We start from the raw sequence: 24,741 nt of genomic DNA on the forward strand, positions 1-24,741 counted from the left end.
GAGACACACCAGACATGGGTCACCCTTCTTGCTATTGCTCTCTTAAGAGTCCAGATCACTCCAAAGGCCAGGCCTCATATAAGTCCTTATGAAATCTGTGGAAGATCATTCTTAAGCACAGACCTCCTGGGCGATCCAGAGACCCACTATTTAGTACAGTATCTCCCAACGTTATGATTGACTCTTAATATCTGGGAATACCAGGACCAAAATAGTCCTAAGCCAGATCCCAATTTCTCAGAAACTGCTCCCCACTTATATCTAGGCGACTGGGTATACGTTAAGACCCTTCCACAGGAACGGAGACCACTCGAAGCAGTGTGGACAGGACCATACCAAGCCCTGCTGGCCACCCCTACAGCTGCCAAAATACAAGGCTTTACTCCTTGGATCCATATGTCATGACTAAAGGCAGCCCCTCCTCCAGAGGACAAGAATCCTCAATCCACCAGTGATTCACCATATGCCTCCTATAGTTGCGAGCCTTTGGACAGCCTCCGCTTTCTCTTCAAAAGACAGGTGATGCCCCCTCAAGCCTCGATAGCCTGATTTTTTTAATCTTGTCACCCTCCTTTTCTTTTTCTGGGCTTTTTCCCTCCCATGGGTTATTCTGTTCTACTCCTGTGGAACTGCTTCTTGGTATTTTTGTCTTAACTCAAATATCCCAAAGGTGGTATAACTCTAATTCCACCCACACCATCTGCTCCTAATTTAAATGTGCGCTATGAGTCAACTCCTCAGTATAACCTTTCCGTCGTCTGCCTCCGATTGGCCTCGGATTTCTGCCTCAGCACTCTGCTTTTATTTCTCCTTATTACAAGATATAAACCTCCAAAACCCCCATCTATTGAATCTAACCCCAACCCAACAATGACAGTACATATATCAGTTAGCATGGGACAAAACCCTCCAAGGAGACTTTCAAGATTATACCCCAGACCAACTTTATCAATACTTAAACATAGCCTCCTAAAAACCGTTCTGATTCTTCTCCCTTTTTCCATTCCTGTGCGTACATACAGCGGTCACCCATACTTACTGCCAGTTCAGTAAGCCCTCAAACTCCTCAACCAGTCTTCACCAGGTTCATTCAGAAACTGTTGGATGTGTACCACTGTCTTCCGTCAGTATGGCCTAAAGGCAATTCCCATTCCACCAGATGAATGGAACCAACTTGAATCCTATTTAGCCCCCTCATATTTCGATAGACCAGGATGGGCCATCAGTTCTAGAGTAAAACCTACAGTGGACCATATACTTCTCAACCACATACATCAGAGGCCTCACTATAACCTTCAAGGGCCCATATTCTCCTCAGTCTCTATGGCATAACCGGCTCTTCTGTGTGTATCCTCTCTCTCTCGACCAGGGCCCCCGTAGGTAAATTCCTCAATATTTCCCAGGCCTGTAATCATACGTTCACCCTTTCCCCTACCCAAACATGGGTTTCCCTCGTAACTGACGACAAAACAAACTATCCCCATACGTAACTATTTTGATTCCCCTTCTACAGCATTTACTTCCCAAAACCTCCCAATGTTACCACCGATTGGACACAGGCTAGCTATTGGGACCTCCATCTGCCCCAGCCCATCCCCAAGTTGTCCCTATCAGAACCACAATTTTGGTTCCAACCCTCTAATATTAAACAAGAAGACTACAGAAAACTCAAGACACCCGAGGACTATGACATAGGGTGGAACCGTACTATTCCTTCCTTTAACTGGGCTTATAACTTTTTTCCCGTTCCTCAAAGATTGCTTGCCTCTCCCCTTCAGCTGGAATGACTTTAGCTACCACCTATGGGGGCATAGAACATTCCCGTACTCATTTAGGAAAACCCTACTTCAACATCACTTTAGACATTTGCTTAGACCCTACAAATCAGCACCTATTTCCTTTGCTGATCCAATGTGTATTTATGCCTTCCAGCCAACTGAATGGGGACCTGTACCCTTGCATACATTATTCCTAACCTTACCCTTATCGGTGACCGTATCCTGCTTCCGTTATACTCTCAATCACATAAAAGCAGGCAGCCCTCACTGTAATACCAGTCCTAGGGATTATCATTGGGATAGGAACAGGCTCAGCTGGACTTTTAAACTATTTTCACTGCCCGACAGCTCTCGAACTCACACAACAGATTGTCAACCTAGCAGCTCAAATTAACACTCTACGAGAACAAATTCTCCAGCAGGAGTGGTTGTACAGAATAGGAGAGCTTTAGACTTACAGCTAACCAAGGTGGAACCGGTGCAGTGTTACAGGAGGATTGCTGTTTTATTTGCTTATTTAAAGAGAGGGGGAAATGTGGTGCTTCAAATACAAAGAACAAGATAAACTCAGAGGGCCAACATCGCCGGAACAGAGAGTTACGGGACCCATCACTCTGTCACGTAGCAACCATTACATCTTTTAGCCTTCCCAGGCATTCTGCTCTGTTCCTTTCCCGTCCCATATAAGGAAGGGTATTTGTCCTGTTCTTCCCCGGCTCTGCACAGTGGAAGTATGCATATCCTACCCAATCAGCAGATGACTCGCAAGTTCCTTTGTTCCCTGGCTATAAAAACAAGACAAGTAACCCATGCTCGGGGTCAGCTCTCCCTATCGAAAGTCAGCCCGCTGTTCTGGCAGCGACCCTTCCGTTTAATAAACGTATCTTTTTTACATTCTGCCTTGTGTCTGGAAATTCTTTTCCAACCCGTTGAATGAGTGAACGTGTTTCAGTAGGCAGTGGGGTTTGCACGACCCTTACATGCACCTGTTGTGGGTCTCACCTGCGCTCATCACGCGATGTGACACCGTTACTGCGGTGTGGGTCTGTCCAGGGGTACCTGTTTCTGCGAGCGTCCCCTGCTAAGAACAACGCTCTAAACTGAGAGGAGCCACTCCCCCGGATTCCCACGTAGCCGCCTTCGCGGGCTGCGGATCCTGTTCCCGCGCGGTTGCCCCGGGCAACCCGTGGCGCCACACTTACTGTATTGATTCGAATCGTGGGCTACGTCACGTCCTCCCGAGATGCACGCGGCGAGCAGACACAGCTGCGCGGGGTGGGCGGGGCGGGATGGGGACCCGAGGCCCCGGCGTGCGGGGGCGGGGCGGCGGCACGCAGCGCGGGGGCGGGGCCGGCCGCGGGAGCGCGCCCGGAGGAGGGTGCCGGAGGGCGCGGAGCCGCGACCGACGCCATATTAAGGAGCGGGGAGCCCGGGATCCCGTCAGCGGCGGCCGCGGCCGGACGCGGCGTAGCTGCGCTCAGCGGAGGCGGGCGCGGCGAGGCGCCGGGAGAGGCGGGGCCGGCGGAGACAGCGGGCGACAGGAGCGAGCCAGGTGAGGCGGCCGAGGTCTGGGGACCCGCCCCCTGGACCCGAGCGCGACCCCCGAGTCGGGCGGGCCTGGCAGCGGCGCGGGCCTGCCCGGCCCCCGAAACCGAGCTGGCGGCCCGGCCCGCCGCCCCCAAGCTCAGGCCCCCCCACCCTTCGGGAGCCGGCCGGACGCCGGCGCGCCGCCCCGCAAGCCGAGCTAGGCCCGGGTGACCTCAGCATCCCATCTCCCGTCCTAACCCCCACGTCCGAGCCTCCCCCTAGAGCAGGCCCTGCGTGACCTCCGCAAGCAGAGACACCTGCAGCCCGCCACCTCCCCGCGCAGTCAGCGTCCCTATCCTTTTGTAATTAGCAGGTTGAGCTCTGACCGCTCCCCGCCCCAAACCGGGGGACTCGCCACTCCGTCCCCCAGAACGGCAGGCCCACGCCCTAATCTGTGCTCTTCATCATTGGCCTGTCAACCCCGGGTCTCCCAAGTTCACACCATCCAGCTGGGGCCTGCCCAAATTGAAAATCCCACCCCGCCGAGCTGTCACAGCTCCCCCAGTCTCGGACCAGCCCCCGCCCCCCGCCCGATAAAATACAGTCTGAGGCTAGTGGACCCTGGAACAGCCGGGCTGAGGTACGGAGACCCTGCCCGTATGGGCTCCCCATCGTGCTCACCGCGCCCCTCTCTGCTCCTGGCACACGGAAGCAGTTAGGCGACGAGTTTTGAATACATAAGTGCCCCACTGGCTCCCAGCCCGTCTGGTTTCTGCTCCCCGCACCCTTATGGCTTGGCCCATTCTGGCCATGACCCACCCAGAATCCAGCGCTCCCATCTCGCCACTGACCTCCCCAAAATGTGACACCGCCTGGTGGTGCCCAACTGCCCTCCAATCCGGGACCATTCTGGGTCTTCCAACAAGCACCAGCCCGGCCACCCCGGATCCCGCAAATGTGGCACAGTCACGCCGTCACAGCCGTTTTTCCCTGCTAAAAACTGACCCCCACCTCCCATTGGTCCTGCACTGTCCAGACCTGCCCCCAGTTCAAAGCCCGAGTCCCACTGTTGTGCAGCTGTCCAGCCTAAACCCGTTTGGTTTTTCCCTGTTCTCTTTCCCCTCAAGTCATCCCTTGGTTCAAGGTGCCTCTCAGACTGGGAACTAGATCCCGCCACCCCCAGTCCACTAAGCGATGACCTCACGCCTCTAGCTGGTGAGGCTGCACCCCACTCTCCTCGCGCACCCCGGTCCCCGCCACTTCTTAGCATACTTGGAACAAAGACAGTTTACCTAAAGAAAAACCGTCCACCCAGACCTCATGCAGCCGGCAGGTACACATTGTCCCCCTGGCCCATTTATGGGCAGAATGTCTCGTGGGCCGTCGTGACTGTTGATGTCGAGGGCCCCTTCTGTTTCGGCCATGCTGAGCCGGATTTTCTTCTAAACCTGAGAGTGGAAATAGGTGTGCTGGCCGCCCAGCGGTGCTTTGCATAGCGAGTGAGGTTGGATTGGTCCAAGAGGGTTGTGTTAAGGATGCAGGCTCCTCCCCCTCCAAACGCCGGGTCTCTGGTCCTTGGACAGCTCTTGGTTCAAAGGACAGTTGCTTTGCTATGGCCGGTGGGCCCGCGTCTCACGTGACTGCTGGCCAGCGTGCCACCGTGAGCATTTCCCAGGATGATCTCAGAATCTGTGCTCTGGCTGGTGCTATCTGTCTGGGGCTGGGCAAGGAGGACCTCGGAGCCTGATGAGTGTTCAGAAGCGGGTCTGCATCGATTTTCACACCAGGTCCTCTGTCTCCTGCCATTCGTAGATTTGGGGGCCTCTGACTGGGGCAGGTTTTGTATACCCAGGACTTCTGGGTTTGGGGAGGCCCAGAGTGGGGTTGGTTGTGGGACCTTTCGCTCAGTGTTACTGAGACGGATGAGGATCCAAAGTCATTCAGTCTGGAGGGTCGATCCCGGGGACTTCCGGCTAGCATCAAGGGACTTCGTCTTTAAGAAAGCAGCCAACTTGCAGCACCCTTGTAATCCGTCTCTTCTAGAGCAGAGGTTCTCAACTGGGGACACTGGTGATGTCTGGGGACATCTGTGGTTGTCATGACTGGGCCGCTCCTGGCATCGAGGGGGTGGGGGCCAGGGGTGCTGCTCCACACCCCGCAGCGCCCAGGACGGTCCCCCACAGAGGATGATCTGGCCCTGAATGTCCACAGTGCCGAGGGGGAGACCTTGGACTAGAGCCCTGACCGGGAGGCCTGTGAGTACAGGGACTCCATCCGCAGACCCTGCGCAGGGCCCGGCCAGGCTGGGGCTGTAGAATGCTGGCTCAAGTGGGTGCGGGGGTCCTGGCTGGTCCTGGGGGGTGGCGCAGGGAGCCGGTGGCCTGCAGAGCTGGGAGGGGAGTATTTGGCTGCCCCTCTTCTGCCCCAAGAGCTCCCTGTGGTCTGATGTCTGCTCCCTCACAGGCCCCAGTGGCTTCTTGCTCATCACCTCCACCGATCACGGCCCTGCCCACCCCGCACTGGCCTCCCCCAGGCTTTGGCCGCTTCAGAGCCTGCCCGGTACAGGCAGGGAGTGTTTAAGTCGGGAACAGGCACGCAACCGGAGCCTTTGTGGCCTTTCACATTTGGCTTTTCTCACTGAGCATCGCATCTTTAACGTTCGTTCACGTTGCAGCGTTTCCTCCCTTTTTTGTGGCTGGATAGTATTCCGTCGTATGGATGGGCCATATCGTGTTTGTCTTTCCACCAGTTGGGGGGCCCTTGGGCCATTGGCACCTTCTGCGTATTGCGAATAGAGCTGCTAGGAACAGCCGGGCACAGTTTCTTGTGGGGCGGCCCTCCTGTTTAATCGGGACTCAGATGCCTCTGCATGCACTCCTTGGTGGCCTGCCCCTCGCCCTTAGCTTCCTATCCTCATTTGCTGCTGATGTCCAAAGCTGGCTCCTGACTGCAGGCCCACGCGGCCAGCAGCCAGTCGATCCTCTCCTGGGTGTCCTGCGGTGCGTCCAGAAAAGGTTGCTCTTTCCACAGACCTGCCCTTCCCCCCTCCCTTACTTCCCCCAGCCTCACCTGGGCCCCTCCTTTCCGTCCCGCCCATCTTTTCAGGACCATCTGCATTGTCACCTGGGCAAGCAGGCCCCATCTCCCTGCTCCCCCCGCTCCCTGCCGCTCTGCCCAGTGCACCACCGCCAGCCTGCAAACGCACATCTCATCAAGCCCCTCCACCGGTCCCTTCCCCACCTCCCTGCCACCAGCCGCCCTAGGGCACAGCCCAGGAGACTGCCATTCTGGCCTTGTCACCTTTTCCTCTTCCTGCCCCCATTGTGCTCCTTACACCCCAGTCTCCCCAAACCATTCTTTCCAGACCCCCCATGCCCTTCCCCAGATCAGAATGGGCCCAGGAACCATTGCATTGTGACCATCAGGGAGGGTCTCATCCCTACAGGCATGACAGCCACCGCAGGAAGGGGGTCAGGCTGTATTTGCACTGGGTCCCACAGTGAGGAGGGGCCGCTGGGTGGAGGGGTGGAAGGATGGTGGGGAGAGGGGCAGGGAAAGATGAGGGTTGGGCCATGTCTGTCTGTCTGTCTCTCTGCACTTACAGAAGGGCTGAGCAGCTGAGAGGTCAGTGCTAGTCTTTCAAGCCGGGGGAGGTGGGGGAAGCAACTATTCCCCCTAAGGAGTTCCCTAAACCAGAGGGTCTCCACTTTAGGTGGTTGTCAAACTTAGGGGTGGGACATCCAGTGGGCGGGGCCAGGGAAGCTGCTCAACCCCCCCACAGTGCCCAGGACGGCCCCCCGCAGAGGAGGACCCACCTGAGTGTCAGCACTGCCAGGGCTGCCCTAAACACACTAGGCATTTCCTTCTGCCACCGCCCCCTGGGACCCATGGGTGGGAACTGTGGTGAGACAGATTGAGGAAGCACTTTCTGTTGCTCAAGGCTGCCTGTAAGGGGGTGAGATCCCTGTCCCTGCAGGTGTGCAAGCAGATGCAGAGATGTGTAAGGGCTCTGGGGTCCTGATGGGACATCCAGCCTTGAGAGTCAGGCCTCCGACATAAATCACAGTTGTGTGGCCCCCAAGTTGTTCTTCCTTTGCATCCTCTGGGTTGCTGCAGACCCAGACGCCCTTACGGTCTGAACGTTTCACCAAGTCAGACGGGAGTGGGTGCTTTGTGTGCTGGGGGGGGTGGGGGGGATGAGAAACTGCGCTTCAGGCATCATTTCTGAGGTTTTGAGCAGCAATCTCACGTGGGGTGGAGGTGCCCTGCTGCCAGCAGTGTGCTCTTGGGGGTGTTGTCACGGAGCAAAGAGGTGTTGACGGGATTCTCCTCTCCTTGAGGCTGTGAGCCCAGGGGTGGGCCGTAATTCTGGCTCCCTGCTTTGCAGCTCCTGCCCCTGCACACAGAAGGGCAGTAGCCTCAGCTGAATGAATGAATGAATGAATGAGCAAACGCATGAAAGGAAGCTGCTCCTCAGGGCCCTGCCACCAGGCCTCCCTCTCCTAGTGATTCCCTTCGGCCACTCAGGAAGGCGCGCTGTCCCCCGTCCAGTGCCGGGCACAGTCCTTTCTGACTCTGGCCAGTCCCAGCCTTGTCCTTTGCTGCCCTTAGACATAAGGGGCCGCTAGATCGTTGTGTTCCCTCTGCGGAGGGAGACCACTCCCTTCACAGGAGCCCAGGTCCTAGCCTTGTACAACCACAGCCAGCCCTCCAGCCCACAGCCCTGCTCCTCCCATGTCCTCAGGATGGTCCTCCCTCCTCCAAGGGGAGACCAGTCCTTTTCACCTTCGGGGGCAGCGTGGGAGAAGATGGGGCCCTGCCTGGTCACCTGGCCCGCAGCTGTGGCCACCAGGGTACCTCCCGTGCCACACAGCCCACATTACCGCGCGGTGGAGCAGGAAGCAGGGGCGTCTGGGACCTGTTGTGCGCCTGTCACTGAGCCCGTGAGACCAGCCCCCATTTCCTAGCGTCTCCTTTGGGTCAGGCCCTCTACCTGCTGCTTCACAGAAGCTACAGCCGGGTCACCACAGCACGTGCGGTGTTATCCCATTATCCCCAACTTTGAGATGAAGAGACTGAGATTCAGAGAGGAGAAGTTGCTTGCCCAAAGCCACGCAGCCAGTAAGGGTTGAAGCCAGGACTCAGAGCAGTTCTGTCCCTGTCTGCAGCCCACCCTTTCTCGTCCACCCTGCTGGGACCGGTTGACGATTGTGCGAGGAGGGGGCCGCCCGGCCGGCCTGCGTGGGCCCAGGAGGAAGAGGCAGAGCCAGACTCTGACTGGAGCGGAAGAGTGGACGACCCCCATTTTCTGGTTGGGTCTCTCATGTGGGACTTCTCCCCCAACCCCTCAGAGACCGGCTGGAAGAAGACGACCAGCCCCCCGCCTTTCTCGGGGGCTGGTAGTCAGGACGCCGGGGACGGGCACCAGAGCCAGCCCCGGTCTCCAGGTTCTTCCGCCTGCACGCTTCCGGGAAGGAGGGCGCTTCCCCCAGGTGTTGGGCCCGTTGAAAGTCTGTGCCCCGAGATGACGGTTCTCAGGGAGCCCCAGCCGTTTGTCACCATGATCCCTAATTGGATGGCTCCTGCTGGAGCAGGCCGGCGGCGATGCACACGTAGCCGTGATGACCAGTCCTGAGTGGGCCTTGGAGCTTTAGACGGCTGGACTGCTGGTGCTGGGCCTGGGGAGCCTCTCACTGCAGAGTCCGAGCAGCCGTGGGCAGGTGGGGGCAGGCGGGATGGAGCTGGGCCGCCCCCCAGCCGCCCGAGCCCGTCTTTTGTGGAATGGAGATAGGATGGCACCTGGGGACCAAGTTGAGTCAAGCACCTGGACTGCCTGGCACTGCGCTGGCTGCTGGAGAGGCACAGGTGGGCTTCCTGCCACTGCTCTCACTGTCCTCATCTGTGTTCTGGTGGTCTCCCCACAGGGCCAGGAGCAGTGCCCCGTTCGCCTGGGATGCAGTGCCCACACGACCTGGCAGGGTGGTGTCCCCAGGCTCCTGCTGGCATGCTTTCTTCCCCTCCCTTCCCTGTGCCCCGTGCGGGGAGCTGGCATGACCAGCCCCCCCAGAGGCCAGAGTTACCCTCACTCGGGGTGATCCTGCACCCCGCCCCCACCCAAGGGGACACTGGGCTACGGATGGGGACATCTGTGATCCACACAACTTGGAGGAAGTCTCCCCTGACATTGAGCAGGTGGGGGCCAGGGAGGCTACTCCACACCCTGCAGTGCCCAGGATGGCCCAGATGTCAGCGGTGCCGCGGGCAGGCAGGCAGGCAGGCAGGCGGCCACATGCCACACGCAGACCGTGCTCAGCCTCGAGCACTGAGTCATGAACCACGTCACACGGTATCTCCTTGGCCTCTGAGCCTCACAGCAGGAAAACAGCAGGACTGGTTTTAAAGATAAGCAAGGCCTTGAGGGACTTGCAGTTTGAGCACTTCTGGAAGCAGTGCTCGCTGGGCCTCTCCAGGCCTGGCGTGAACTAGTGGAGGGTGTGCCCAGGATGCTGCCATCGTGCTGCCCTCCGCACCGCACACCCCCTGGGGAGGCCTCGACAGTGACAGAGGGGCTGCACTGTCATGGGTCTTGCCCCACATGCCCCTGTCTGACCGCCTTTCCTCCTCTGTGGGCTGGGGGAGGGAGGGCCGGTTCCTGCCCGCACCTGGGGGCTGGCAGTGACCTGAGGTGAAAGCTTGCTCTTGGTATTGCTCCTCACGTGGGACCCCAGCCGCCGTCGGCTCCACCTGGAAGGAGGGCTCACAGGGCTGGGGCACTGGCTTATCTTCAGGCCCCTTGGTCCTTGCTAACCCCAGGGCCAGCCCATGCCCCATCATCTCACTCACCAGGGAACCTCCCTGCCCTGGCCCTACAGGGCCTTCCGCCCAGCACTGTGGACATGGGGGTCGGGTCATTCTCTGGGGGCGGGGGTGGGGCGCATCCCAGGCGCTGGGATGTAGAGCAGCATCCCGGGCACCCACAGTCATGACAACCACAGACATCCCCAGACCTGGCCCGGTGTCCCCTGGGGCAGAACCACCCTGGTGAGGACCCCTGGGTTGTACTGACAGTGAACCATCCTGCTGAGTACCTGGTGCCTGGAACCCTGGCGCGCTGTAGGGCCGAGCAAGGTCAGGGGTGGCAAGGAGCTGCAGGGAAGGCCTCCTCAGGAGGGGCAGCCAGCTGTTGAGCAGCCGGCTTGAAAGCAAGGGCCCTGCTCTGTCACTGGGACCTCTTCATCCAGCATGAGTCAACCTCACTCTCGGAGAGGACCGGGGCCGGGGGTGAACGTGGGGAGCGCACAGGAGGGCAGCCCTGAGGGATCAGGCGGTCTGTGACACGTGCAGGCCCTACTCCTAGCCTTGTAGGGACCTCATTCTGTCCCTTCAGGTGACCAGGATCATGCCCATTTCCCAGAGGACTAGGCTGAGGCTTGGAGACTGAAGGCTAGTCTGAAGCAATGAGAGAAGGTGTGGGCCGCCTGGCTCTTCATTCTGGGGGCCACGAGGGGTAAAGAGGAGACCCACCTTAAGGGCTGGCTGGGCGGGTGGGCAAGCCTCCCAGTGACAGTGCCCTGCAGAGGGGGCAGTGGCAGCCAGCGACTGAGGACCCCAGCCCACCTCACAGACCGCGGACACCAGCCTGCAGGTGCCGGCTCCCGGGCAGAGCGTCTCTAGGGCCAGGGTTCTGGCCCCTCTGAGCAGGCTCTCATCGCTTCCTTCCCCGCTCTGTCCCCCGAGGCAACTCTAAAGCCCCTGCAGCCTGGGGGAGCCTTTCTCAGCCGCCTTGCAGATCGTCTGTGCTCCGGACTTGTTTTCAACAGAAAAGTCACTCCTCTCTCTCTGCCTTTTACTAGGAAACTTTGCAGACACGCAGCAAAGGTGGCGGAGCGTTCCCCTGCACAGCCAGCCATGCCCCTGCTGCCCAGACTCTTCTGGTCTCAAGCCAGGGCATGTATGGTCCCCGCTCTCCCCGGCTGCTCGTTTCTTTGAATGGCCGGCGAGTTCCCATGATGCAGAATCCAAGAAGCACAGAGTGACAAGGCAGGAAGACCAGGGCTTCCTTCCTCTCCTGACCCTGTCCTCTAGTTCCTCTTCCCCAGCCGACCTTCCCAAACCTTCCAGAAATAGCTTGTTCTACACAGCATGTTGTCACGTGCACTGGGTCCCAAAGACCGCCCCCCCTTTTACTGCAGTGCCTCCTGTGGGGAAACGGGCCACACCCTCCAGGTAGACGTCTGGTCTGTAGACGTCTCTCGTCCCCTGCTTTCCTAAGCAGCCTGAGGAGAAATCTCCGTACACAGGGTTTTCCCCACACGCACCAGAGTTTCTAAGGGTAAATTCTTAGAAGTCAGAGAGGATGTGCGTTTTTAGATTCTGAAAGCAGTTGCCAAATTCCGGCTCCTGCCAAGAGTGGGTGCAAGCGTGCGTCATCCGGTCTTGGAGTTGCGCGGGGGATAGGAGGGAGCAGGCTCCGGGCTGGGCTCGCAGCCCTCTGGCCGTGCGTGCAGCCGAGGCTCTTTTTCCGGGAACCGTTTGTTGGTATTCTCTGCCGCGTTGGTCTGTCCTGAGGGTGGCAGGTACTTTTCCCGGTTGTGTCGTTCTTTTTTTAGAAAACTGTGTTTGTGGTGTATTTGCTTGCAGACACTTTTCATTTCTCCACGTGAATTTATCAGCCTTTTCTCTCAGGGCTTCGGGCTCTTCTGGTCTTCTGCGGTGCGGCAAGCAGCAGTCTTAGAGGAGGTGGGCGGGCGTCCCCGACGTCCTGGGACCAAGGACTCTCTCGGATGCCACCTCCGCTCTCTAGAATAGGCCGCTTGCAGCCTGGCGGAGCCACAGGCCCTGGGCTCTGAGAATGGGCTGGAGCGGGGGCTCAGCCCAGTTTGGTCGCCAGCATCATGTGGTTTGGGTGTGACTGTGGCCGACCAATGCTGCGAGTTGCCGCTCTCCTCCAGAGATCTTGGTTGAGGACCTTGGCGTCCGTCTGCCTCCTCACCGAGGCAGCCTGGGTGTGCAGGGCGAGCGCCGCCGAGGGCGCCGGCTTGTCACTTTAGGAAAGAGAGCAGCGTCCATGGTGGGGCACGCCGTCTGCATCTACAAGGGCAGAGCTTGAGAAGGCGTTAGTCCCGGAGCCCCTGCACCCGTGCCTGCACCTCTACGAGTCCCTCTGTGAGGGGTCGGGTCTCGGAGACACCCTCCTGGGCTGGATGCTGGCATCTGACGGCCCCACACACTCACCCACCGCCCGATCTGGACCTCGTGTCCGCCTTGCCCCTCCGTAGACAGCTGGCCGCTGGGGTGCACCGCCACCGGCATGGCTCCTCTTCCCCTGGTGACTTGTCTCTGGCTCGCCGCCCTGCTAGGCAGGGAGCTCAGCATGGTGGGACTGTGTCCTCGCTGCCTGCTCCAGCCCAGCACCCGCCCCAGGCCTGGAGGTGCTCAGAAAACATGGGATTGGTGGGGTGAATGAAGACTCTCCGACAGACGCGTGAGCCGCACGGGCTGGGGCAGAGAGCAGGCCTCTAAGGGCCCATGTTGAGGACACCCTCTCGGCAGCCACCACTCCCTAAAGATCAGCAAAGGTGGTCTCCATGCTCTACCTTCCTCCGCCTGCCCCTAGTGCGTGCGTGTCCTGCAGTTGTTTTAACAAATTACTACAAACTCAGTGGCTTAAAACAACAGAAATTTATTCACACAGGCCTGGAAGTCAGGAGACTGGCTCGGGCCTCACGGGGCTAAAATCCAGAACTGGGCAGGGCTAGTCCTTCCGGAGGCTCCAGGGAAGCATCTGTTCACGCCTTTTCTAGCTTCTAGAGGCACTGCCTCCCTGGCTCGTGGCCCCGTCCTCTATCTTCGTATCTCTATCGTATCCAGCAGTGCAGTATCTCCCATCTCTCTCTGCTTCTGACCCTCCGCCTCCACTGGGCCCCCCGGGACATCCCCATCCCAGGGGCCTTAACCCCATCTGCAAAGCCCGTTCTGCCATATAAAGGAACATACCCAGAGGTTGGGGACTAGAAACCTCTCTGACCCTCAGAAGACACATCTGTCAGCAGTGAGACGTCCGCCAGCTGCACGGGCTTCTGCAGACTGTCCCGTTGGGACGTCGCCAGCAGATGGAGGGGGGCGCGCCACGTTGGGCGTACTCGCTGGACTCGGATTCAGCGTACCCCCGGCGCAAGGACACGTGGCGTTTTAGGAGCAGCTTCTTTGCGCATCTCAGGAAACCAGTCTCCCGCCCCCTGTGCTCTGAGATGACCGCGGTGCTTTGGGCTCTGCTTAGGTTCTGGCGTGCAGGCGGCGTCCGAGCTGTTGTCTGGGCCCTGCCGTCTGACCACGCAGGGAGCTGCCGGGGGCGTTGGCACAGTGACTTTGGTCTGTGAACAGAGGGGCCGTGGTTTCCGTCGGAAGTGAGCTCGTGTGGACCGAGAGGCTTAGATGGCTGATGATGAGGCCCCTCGTTCCCCTGGGCCCCGCCGGCCCCGAGCTGTAGCCTAGCAGTGGGGGCCCTGGAGGTGGTGCCGCCGAGCACACGGCCAAGTGCGCCTGCACCTGCTCTCCTGAGGGCTCACTGCCCGGCGGGCGGCACACGAGGCCCTGGTCAGGGTCGCCGCGGTGGACCACACACGTCGGGCCAGGAAGTTAGCCAGGCTCTCTGAGCCTTATTTCCGTGTCTGCAGAGCAGGGACAGCCAACTGGCCCAACTCTGGAGCTGCTAGAACAGGGCCGTGATGGCTCTTCCGGGTGTCCGGCCCCACTCGAAGCCCGTTCACGGACCACTTAGTTGCTGTGGACGCCGGCCCTGCTGGGGCTTGGTTCTGGCTTGCACTTGGCCTGGCACTGTGGTCAGCGAGACGGCTGGGTCTGCCCTTGGGAAATGGTCCCCTGAATGGGTGTCTCCCCCCCAGGCCAGATGCTCAGATGGGCCCCTTTGTGTCCTGCTATGGCCCTGCTGCCCAGGAGCGGTCGGGTGTGGTGAGGGCTTGCGGGGGGCCCTGGGTGGGCGCGTGGGGTGGGGGAGGTCAAGGCCAGAGACGGAGACAGCCATCCGTCATTTCAGAGACTATGTTCTGGGGCCAGAATGGACAAAATGTGTCTAGGGACCCCTGCTGGGGCAGGAAGCCGTTGACCAACAGGGGGTGCCTGCTCCCAAAGGTTTACCTGAAATGAGGTGGGGGGGTGGAGGTGTTGCAACCCCGCTTCTCACCGAGGCAGGAAGCCTGCTCTCTGTCGACGACAGGGCATGGGTGGCTCTGGGCCAGCACGGGCTCAGAAGGGCCCCAGGCTGAGTGGAGGGAGGGCCGTGGGCATGGGGGCGGGTGGGCGTCCAGGCAGGAGCCCTGTCTCTTCCCCCACCTGACCCCTTGCCCAGCTTCAACAGCCTCATCTTTGCAAGGGGGTGCAGGCATCCAGTTCACGGGGCCGCGTGGAGGGGACACGGCATAAGATAGGCACACTGAGGTGACCAGTGGCTGCGTTACTGTCCCGTGGGATCTAACCCAACTGGCTCCGCTTTGGCCGAGCATCTGGCTTTGGGCCGAAGCCACACCAAGGCAGCCCTGTGCATCACATAATCCCGGTGAGGGACAAGGACCTGACAGGCTCATGCCAGCGCTTCAGCCCAGGATTAGGCCCAGGAGCTCGGAGAGGCCATTTGGGGGCACAAAAGTAGCACTTCAGCAGATCGGCCCGAGTGTCTCGTAGTGAGCGCTGGACTTTCCTCAGGTGTCTTTTTTTTTTTAAGGGCAAACGTTCTCTCTGGTTTACTTTCTGTCTGTATGGACTTGACAGCTCTGAGACCTCTCGTGAGTGGAATCACACAGCATGTGGCCTTTTGTGTCTGGCTTATTTCACTGAGCATGATGTTCTCAAGGTTCATCCATGGTGTAGCAGGTGTCAGAATCTCCTTTCTTTTTAAGGCTGAGTAATATTCCAGGGTGGGGATGGAGCATGCCTTGTTTATCCGTTCACTGTGGGTGACACTTGGGTTGTTTCTCTTCTTAGCTTTTGTAAATAGTAGTGGTAAGAGCATTTGAACATTAGCTTCTGTGTGGGTCTGTTTCCTTTCTGTGGGGTGTATACCTCAAAGTGGAGTTGCTGGGTCGTGTGGCTGTGTGTATTTGATTTCTTGAGGAGCTAACAGGGGCAAGGGGATGGGGAGGGAATGTTTCATGGGGACAATGTTTCAGTTTGGGAAGACGAGAAAGTTCTAGAGGTGGATGGTGGGGATAGTTGCCCAACAACGTGAATGGACTGAATGCTGCTGAGCCGTGCACCTAAAAATGGTGAAGATGGTGAATTTTATGTTACTTGTATTTTACCATAATTTTTTTTAGAGGCAAGTGTGGACTTCCCCAGGTTACTACACCTAGGAATTTGTATTCGTAAACTTAATTTCTGGCCAGCCTTCACTTTTCGAGTTCTTGATACTTGGTCTGTTGTCAGAGCGGCTCTGGCCTGGAGGCTTGGGGGCCGGAACTAGCCAGCACTGCCCGCGTCCAGCCCTCGGGCCGCAGCCGGAAGCGTAGGGTGACCGTGATGGCGCGAGGCCGCGGGGTGGGGGCAGAGCAGGCGCGGGGCGGGAGGCTGTGCTTGGGGGCCCCCTCGGCGCCGGTCCCCGTGCCGGAGCCTCAGGCATCCCTGGACTCTGGCCTGCCGTCCCCCGGGAAGGGCGCCCTTCCCTCTGAGGCGTCTTCCGGCCTCCGCCCTGTCCTGGAAGGCGCACAGCCCTCCTGCCTCAGGCCCGCTCTTCCCTCTCTGGAATGCTCCTCCGCACCCCCTCGCTGCGGCACTCTTGCTCCTCTTCCTCAGAGGCCTCCCCAGGCGATCGGGGAAGCTGGTGGGAGCTGGGGGGCGGCGTGTGTCCTCTGGAGGCTGCCGTCCCCCGCTCCGGCAGGCCTGGCGCCCGGTCAGCTCCGCGGACCCCAACTGACGGGCCGCCCCGCCTCCCTCACAGGGCCTGAGGAGCTAAGGGGCGAGGACGAGGTCCCGGGGCGGCTCACGGCCTCGAGCGTCTGAAGCAGGAAGGTGACGAGATGGGTGCCTGTGTGGGACGGGGGGGCCTGGGGTAAGCGGGCTACTGGCCAGAACCAGGACAAAGGCGTGCGGGCCTGGTGGAAGGTTCCTGCAGAACAACCAGAGAGGAGCCCGTTTGTCCCTGTCACGTCCCGCTGGGCTCCTGGGAGGGAAGGGCCCCTACCTGGCAGGGGACTTGGCTGTCTCCGCGGAGTGCCCTGTGCTCGCCAGGCGGCGGTGGGGACGGCTGCCCGCGGCGCTGACCTCTCTGCCCTTCCCTCCCAGGCCGACGGCCCGCCATGGACCAGGATTACGAGCGGCGCCTCCTCCGGCAGATCGTCATCCAGAACGAGAACGCGGTGCCCTGCGTGAGTCCCAGGGCTGCCCCGCCAGCGCTGTCCTGGCCCGCTGCAGCCGGGGAGAGCTGGGGCACGGGGGGGTGGGCAGCTGCTGGGCTTTGGCCCTCGGAGAACAGAGGTGCCGACAGGCGACAAACACGTCCTCCCCGTCGGCGGCACGGCCACGCCAGGTGTGAGATCCCCCAGCACCTCCCTGCGCTGCCCTCCACTGCCGAGGCCACAGACCCCTCATCCTCGTGGGTGGCCAGGGCAGAGGAGTGATGGTGGCACGGGAGGGCCCTGTCTTGCTCTTTCCTGCGTCCCCACCCCCTCCGCCGTGTTGTGTTTCTCTGTCCTGGGCTCCCGACACGTTGCAGGCTGCGCCCGCCGGTTCTCAACACTCTCAGCTCCGTCCGCGCTGGGCCGTCCAGGGCGGGGTCCTTCCTGCCTCTTCCAGCTTCTGGTGTTGCCGGCAGTCCTAGGCTTACAGACCCACCCTCCAGTCTCTGCCTCATCTTCACGTCCCCCCTCCCTCTGTGCACCGGTGTCTCTGTCTCTTCTGAGAACACCAGGCCTTAGATTTAGGGCCACCCTGCTCCAGTATGACCTCGTCTCAACTTGATGACACGTGCAAAACCCCTATTTCCAATTAAGGTCACATCCCAAGTATCAGGGTTCGGGACTTCAGCGTATCCTTTTGGGGGACACAGTTCAACCTACAGCAGATCCCTTGTAGAAAAAGGGACATTCCTGGGACATTCCCACTGCCTGGTTCTGGGGTTGGGTTGTGGTCTGATGGGGTATGAATAGCCTTGTGTGCGGGGAGTGGGGTTGGCAGGATGGCAAGCTCTCAGTGTTGGGGGACAGATGCTTTTTGTTCTGTGCTGTCAACGTTCCCGTCCTTTGGTGACCGCTGAGAAATGGATCTCAGCACGTGGCGGTGTCCACTGTCGGGCTTTCGTTCCCTGGCCTCTTCCCACCCGCGGAGCCGGACGGACGAACTGAGCCCCAGACGTGGTGCCGCTGGCAGGTTCCAGCACGTGGGTCGCTACCAAGATCAAACCCTCATTCAGCGGCCAGAGGCCAAGGGCAAGGAGGCACAGTGGGCGGGGCCTCAGTCGGGGAGGAGAGGCTGGCCTTGGGGCGCTCTGGGGGCTCTGAGGCACCCAGCCTGCCCTGCCATCATTCCAGGTTGCAGAGATGCGGCGAACCCTGACACCCGCCAACTCCCCCGTGTCCTCCCCCAGCAAGCATGGGGACCGCTTCATCCCCTCGAGAGCCGGTGCCAACTGGAGCGTGAATTTCCACAGGATCAACGTGAGGGGGATCGGGAGAGGGACCCTGACCGCGCAGCCCTGGGGCTCGGGCCGGGTCCTTCCCACTCAGCCCTACCTCCTTCCCCTCCCGGTCCCGCAGGAAAATGAGAAATCTCCCAGCCAAAACCGGAAAGCCAAGGACGCCACCTCGGACAACGGCAAAGGTTGGGACTCAGACCCCCCGGCCCCGCCCCCTCCGCCCCACCCCCCAGCCTGGCCTCACCGAGCTTGGTGCCCACAGACGGCCTGGCCTACTCGGCTCTGCTGAAGAACGAACTGCTCGGTGCCGGCATCGAGAAGGTGCAGGACCCGCAGACGGAGGACCGCAGGCTGCAGCCCTCCACGCCTGAGAGGAAAGGCCTCTTCACGGTGAGCCCCGCTGGCTGCCCCCGGCCTCCAGTCTCAGCCTCCATGGGCCTCTCCTCCTGTCTCAGCCCTGCCGGGGGGCTGGAATACCAGAGGCACGGGGGCCCGCTTAACCCTGTGCCTCTCACCAGGCCTGTCACCCTCCTGCGCGCCTGCGGGTTGGAGGGACCTGGGACCGGTGCCACGTGCAGGGCGGAGGGGCGGGGCCTCAGCCTGAGCCGCCCCGAAGCCCACCTCCCCATTTGGGCCCCAGGGCAGCGCCAGAAGGCCTGGCTTGGGTCCCTCAGGAGACTCAGGGCTGAGGGGCTGGCTGGTGGCTGCAAGGGGGCTGGCTGGTGGCTGCAAGGGGGCTGGAGAGACAGGCTGATGCCAGCAGCCCTGCAGGAGGACGCCTTGGGTGCGAGGCTTGGTTTGCCCAGAACGCGCATCTCTAGTCAGAGCCCCTCCCAGTTTCAGCGCACCCTGGACTCAGGCACAGGGCACCAGGGCTTCAGGGACGCAGCATCCACTCAGTGGGTGTCCCCTGCCCCCAGTATTCCCTCAGCACCAAGCGCTCCAGCCCCGACGATGGCAATGACGTGTCTCCCTACTCCCTGTCCCCCGTCAGCAACAAAAGGTGAGTCCAGACCTGCACTGGCCGCGGGTGGGGCTGGGGGGCAGCCGGCAGGGCCCAGGAGCTGCCATCAGTTCTAGAGCTGCGTACGGGGTACGGGGTGGCCCAGAGGACCCCCCTCATTGGGGACTTGCTGCGGGCCCAGACCAGGTGCTGGGAGCCCAGGAGGGGTCCTGCAGGAGGTGCCGGGCAGAGGGGAAGGCGGGGCTGTCGGAGCTCAGGGCGGCTGAACATCCAGTGGTGGAGGGGTCGGTGGCCGTGGGGTCACCCACGGGTTTGGAATCACACAGTGACAGAGTCAGGACAAGCGGGAAATGACGCAGCCTCCCAGGGCCACCGGGAGGAGATGGCGTCTCCGCACTTCTGTGCAGTTGTTGCCAAGTCTCTGCCTCGGTCTCTCCCTGCAGTCAGAAGTTACTGCGGTCACCACGGAAACCCACCCGCAAGATCTCCAAGATCCCCTTCAAGGTCCTGGACGCGCCCGAGCTGCAGGACGACTTCTACCTGAACCTGGTGGACTGGTCATCCCTCAATGTACTCAGCGTGGGGCTGGGGACCTGCGTGTACCTGTGGAGCGCCTGCACCAGCCAGGTGGGCGCCGCTGAGCATGCGCGCGGGCTGGGGGGCGGCAGAGCGGCTTCCTACAGTAGCCGAGCCGGGCCGGGGCCTGTGTGAAAGGTGGGAGTGTTGCCGGGGGCCTCCAGAGCCTGGGGCAGCTCCCGGCCACCCCCTCCTCCCAGGCCTGTCTCCTCAGTGTGCAGACTCTCCTGGGGTCAGTCAGCAGGGGTGAGCGGAGGCCCACGCCCGTCCCTGCCCTGGGCTGGCTTCCGAGAGTCAGGAGTCCTTGCTCCCTGGCCTTGCTCCCCGGCCTGAGCTCCAGCCTCTGCCCGTGCCAGCAGAAGAGGCGCGGTGTCCGGGCTCGGCTGAGTGCAGTGTCTCCCACCCAGCAGTAAATGCCTCGGAGTGGCTGCTGGACACATGTGGGCTCAGGGTCTGCAGGGCACAAAGACCCTGCAGGTGGGGCGTTTGAGGGACAAAACCAGATGCAAGTGGGTTCAGAGAAGGCGAGCGAAGCCAGCACAGGGAGGCAGGCACACCCGCGCTCACACACACACACACGTACCCGACTCCCGACCCGGCAGCCTGTGGGTCGGGAGTCGGGTACGTGTGTGTGTGTGAGTGCGGTGTCCCTGCAGGGACCACCCCCCCGGACGTGATGCCCGCGTCCCTCCAGGCTCTGTGCAGTCAGCATCCCTGTGCTGGGGTGTGTCCCCTCCCGGCCTATGGCTTCCCGACCCCCCAGCCGCCTTCTGCTGGTCCCAGCGCTGACGGTAGTGCCCCCAGGCCTGAGGTGTGAATGAATGAATGAATGGGTGGACAAACAGGTGGATGAATGGACAGTCTGGGCCTTGAAGGAGCAGTGGGCACCAACTGCTCCCCCTTCCGCCAGGTGACCCGGCTCTGTGACCTCTCCGTGGAAGGGGACTCGGTGACCTCCGTGGGCTGGTCTGAGAGGGTCAGTACACTAGCCCCATCACCCCGCTGGGCAGGGTTGGCCCAAGGGAGGTCGACCGTACCTCACTGGAGGGGCCCTCCACAGTGTTGGGGGCCTTGGAGACCCAGAGGAGCCAGAATCTGGCCTTGTGGTCACTTGTCCAAGCCCCAGTGACACCTGTGCCCCGAGCTGTCCCCAGCCTGGTAGAGATGATTGGAGTGACAGAGACTCTGGGGCAGGCTCGCTCCACATGTTTAAGCATGTGGATCTTGGGGTGCATTGCATGGATTTTAACAGTCCCTCTCTGTACGACCGTCTGCCCAGGAAGTTCCTAGGAGGGGTGTCCGAAGGGGCGTGCGTTAGAGACCTTGAAAGAAGTGGGCCCAAGGCTCTGCCGCGGGGAGGTGAGAGGAGCTCCCCGGCCGCCCGAGCAAGGGGTCCCCACACGGGCCTGATGCCCGCCCTCGCCCGCGTTGTCGTCCTAGGGGAACCTGGTGGCCGTCGGCACACACAAGGGCTTTGTGCAGATCTGGGATGCGGCCGCAGGGAAGAAGCTGTCCATGCTGGAAGGCCACACGGCGCGCGTCGGTGAGGAGCCGCTCGGGGGCTGGGGGTGGGTGGGTCCCGAGGGGCCGGGCCACATCCTCATCCCACCCTCTGCCCGGCCGCAGGGGCGCTGGCCTGGAACGCCGACCAGCTCTCGTCTGGGAGCCGGGACCGCATGATCCTGCAGAGGGACATCCGCACGCCGCCCTTACAGTCAGAGCGGCGGCTGCAGGGCCACCGGCAGGAGGTGTGTGGGCTCAAGTGGTCCACGGACCACCAGCTGCTCGCCTCAGGGGGCAACGACAACAAGGTAGGCCCAGCCCCTGCCCTCCCTCCCTCCCCGCCGGCGCCCCTGCCGTGGAGCAGGGGTGATGGGTGCCCCCCGAGGGAGGCCAAGATGGGCCCTGCCTTCCCTTGGGGGCCAAGCTGCCTGGGCCTCACGGCCCCGTCCCCACAGCTGCTGGTCTGGAACCACTCAAGCCTGAGCCCCGTGCAGCAGTACACGGAGCACCTGGCGGCCGTGAAGGCCATCGCCTGGTCCCCGCACCAGCACGGGCTGCTGGCATCCGGCGGCGGCACAGCCGACCGCTGCATTCGCTTCTGGAACACGCTCACAGGGCAGCCGCTGCAGTGCATCGACACCGGCTCCCAGGTGTGCAACCTCGCCTGGTCCAAGCACGCCAATGAGCTGGTGAGTGCGGGGCGCAGGAGGCCAGGCCCCGGCCGTCCAGGTCTGGCAGAAGCTGACCCGGTACCTGTGCCCGGTGACGGCAGGAGAGGCCCGAGGGCTCTCATGTGCCGTGTGGTTCCCTATCTGGAGCCAGTCATCGACCAGGGTGCGGGGCTGAGGGCTGACACCTGTGGTCTCTGCACCCTGCAGGCGGGCCTTGGTGTCCTTGTGCCTCGGTGGGTGTGTCTGGGGGGGTCTGCGCCCTGGGGCCACTGGAGTGGGGAGCCCCAGGCTCTGACAGCGTTCTCTCTGTCCCCTAGGTGAGCACGCACGGCTACTCACAGAACCAGATCCTCGTCTGGAAATACCCATCCCTGACACAGGTGGCCAAGCTGACCGGGCACTCCTACCGGGTCCTCTACCTGGTGAGTCTCCCCAGCCAGGCCCAGTTCCTCCATCTGGCCCAGCTTCGGGCTCTGGGACTGAACGGCAGGGTGCAGCATCATCACTCTGAATCTGTTTCACCAACGCCCCTGCCCTGTGAGCAGGGACAGCTCTGCCCGCCTTTATAATCTCCAGGTATTTGTTTCCACATAAAAATAGAAGATGCCACGAATAACCCACATCCAATCCCTCAGATCATCTCTAGATGTTTCACCAAATAACCATTTGCACATGTCTGGAGAAAGGAGCCCCTCCCCAAATCCAATCACTCTTCAATATTTTGTTTTTTTCTATAAAAAAGTTTTGTGCTTAAACCAGCAAATCCTTTGCCCAGTTGCACAGAGTGGGGCATGGCGTCCTTTGTGTTCTCACGGCTTTGCCCGTAGGCCACAAGGGCAGCGGGGGGTCTCTCTTCTCCCGCAGGCCATGTCCCCTGATGGAGAGGCCATAGTCACTGGTGCTGGAGATGAAACCCTGAGGTTCTGGAATGTCTTTAGCAAAACCCGTTCGACAAAGGTAAAGTGGGTCGGTATCAGCGCCAGATGTTCCCCCACGCGTGTGCCCTCAGCCTGCCCTGGGGCCTCCTCCCCCGTCCCCGCCGCTCAGCCAGCCCCAGTCACCCCGTCAGCTGGGCCCTCCCCGGGATCCCTACACCCCCCTCTCCTCCTGCATCACCTGGTGTCCCTGCACATCCTGGGGCACTCGCCGCGCAAGGTGCCCGCACAGGCCCCTCCTCAGGCCCGGAGCCTCGGGGTCCCTCCAGGCAGAACTTCCTTCCCGTGCCCGAGCGGCTGGCACCCAGCCCAGCGGCCCAGCCCCGCAGCTGGCCCCTGCGGGAGGTCACCGGACCGAGGGCTCAGCGTCGCTCCTGTGTGCCCTGCAGGAATCCGTGTCCGTCCTCAACCTCTTCACCAGGATCCGGTAAACCCGTGGCCGTGCAGTCCTGGTTGCAGAGCACCACCTCTCAGCGTGCATGGACCCTCCCCTCCCCCGAACACGGGCCCCAGAGGAAGACAGGCAGCCAGGGTGGGGCGGGAGCCGGGCCTGGAGAGACCCTGAAGGTTCTATTAAAGCCTGATTGTGAACCCTGTCAGCCGGTGTTTGGGGCGGGGCCAGGCTCGGGCACCAGCAGGCGTGGGGCCTCCGGATCCCTGCACCCTGGGTGGCCCCGGCTCAGACGGCTGTGCCCGGAGCGGGATGGACGCCTCCTGGACGCCGCCTCCTTCAGTCCGTGTCCGTCACCACCTCGCTGGGGCTTCATGCTCTGCCCGGAAGTTCGTGCTCACTGCTGCCCACACCTGCTACGGGACAGACGGCTGGACACCAGGCCGGTCGGCCGGGGGAGGGCCCGGCAGGATGGCAGTTCGGGTTGGCCTGTGGATCGAAACGACGTCCCCACTCGAGAGGTTTCTTTGCAGCCACCTCTGCTCTCCCTGCCCCAGCAGCCGACCGACCGGTGGCTCTTTCAGGGGCACGGCGTTGGGAGCAGGCCACACTCCAAAGGAGGTCACCTTGAGGAGGACTTGTTGTCTGAGGGAGACTGATGTGGGACCTGTTTGCCACCATGGCTCGCCCCGACTGTCCTTGTCGCTCACGGGGTCACAGCCGACTGTGGTTCTTGCAGCTTGCTGGGCAGCCGGTCAGGGTAACCTTGAGGGCAGAATTGACCCTGCGGGCGCCCAGCCCTCCTCCCCAGCCCCTTCCCCTCCAGGCCACCCTAGTGGGTCCTGTCCAGCGCCTTCAGCTGGGGGAGGGGGCACCTGAGGGTTCCCCCAGAAGCTTCCTGAGCTCCCCCTGACCTTGGGCCCACCTCATTGTCCTCCTCTGCCCTGTTCTCGGCTGCACCTGGAGAAGACGGAGGAGGAAGGTGGGGCCGGTGTGTGGCCAGGGGCCTGAGCAGCCACCCTGCCTCTCCTCCTCTCCCTCCCTCTCCCCTTCCCAGGTCGGAGGACATTGATGGACATGGCCTGGGCGGGGCGGGGGTCCAGCGTGGCCAGGGAAGGCCCCGCAGAGCCCCACCGGTCACCGCGGCTCTGCCGGAGCCCCCGCTCCTCCGGTTGTGCTCTGCTCGGCCAGCCACGCGTGTGCATGTGTGTACGTGTATCTGTGACTTTTCTTTGCATTTGTTTCTGTGTTTTTGTAAATCAGTCCCCAAAATGTTAAGGCTTGCTGGGGGAGAGCAGTGGCCCAGCCCTTCCCTTGGGGGAGACAGAGGTCACAGCTCTTAAGGTCTTCTCCTTCGGAGGGGCAGGCGGCTGAGCCTGCATGAACTCGGGGAAGGGTGGGCCCCGCCTCCCGGCCCATCCCGGCTGCTTGCTGGGGACGGGCGGGGACGAGCAGGGACAGTGTACATAGATGTGTGTATTCCGATGGGTCCAGATCTTATTTTTGTTTGTTTGAGTTTTGTTGTTTTTTTTTTTAATAAGAGAGCAGTCCTTTGTCTACCGCACCCTCCCTGCCCTGGCTCTGCTTGTAGGCCCCGAGCCTGGGAGCGCAGACGGGCACGAAACGATGAAACGCGCGTCGTCAGCCTGCGCCACGGCAGGGCTGGGTGCAGGCGCCTGGCGCAGGGGAACCTCGCTCCTCCTGGAATTCAGCATCGCCGTCATTAAACCATGTGGGTCGTGCCCAGCTGGG

General features: G+C 61.2%; 1 protein-coding gene across 4 annotated transcripts; it reads left to right on the plus strand.

Annotated features, from left to right (window-relative positions):
• Positions 1–3,180: 3,180 nt before the first annotated feature.
• FZR1 (fizzy and cell division cycle 20 related 1) lies at positions 3,181–24,741 on the plus strand. Of its 4 annotated transcripts, XM_024134126.3 has the most exons (15): positions 3,209–3,330; positions 16,258–16,328; positions 16,602–16,684; positions 17,846–17,971; positions 18,071–18,134; positions 18,212–18,339; positions 18,870–18,952; positions 19,357–19,540; positions 20,400–20,465; positions 20,930–21,032; positions 21,116–21,300; positions 21,448–21,681; positions 21,981–22,085; positions 22,528–22,629; positions 22,988–24,741. In XM_024134126.3, the coding sequence occupies exons 3-15, from the start codon at positions 16,616–16,618 to the stop codon at positions 23,027–23,029; spliced, it is 1,491 nt and encodes a 496-aa protein (XP_023989894.1). In that variant the 5' UTR covers positions 3,209–3,330; positions 16,258–16,328; positions 16,602–16,615; the 3' UTR covers positions 23,030–24,741. The 4 variants fall into 4 exon arrangements, with proteins under 4 accessions (XP_023989893.1, XP_023989895.1, XP_028340413.1 ...); XM_024134125.3 differs by lacking the exon at positions 16,258–16,328 and having other exon boundaries at positions 3,181–3,330; XM_024134127.3 differs by lacking the exon at positions 16,258–16,328 and having other exon boundaries at positions 3,181–3,330; positions 22,528–22,620.

Source organism: Physeter macrocephalus, unplaced genomic scaffold (assembly GCF_002837175.3).
Source record: "Physeter macrocephalus isolate SW-GA unplaced genomic scaffold, ASM283717v5 random_163, whole genome shotgun sequence".
Lineage (NCBI taxonomy): Eukaryota > Metazoa > Chordata > Mammalia > Artiodactyla > Physeteridae > Physeter > Physeter macrocephalus.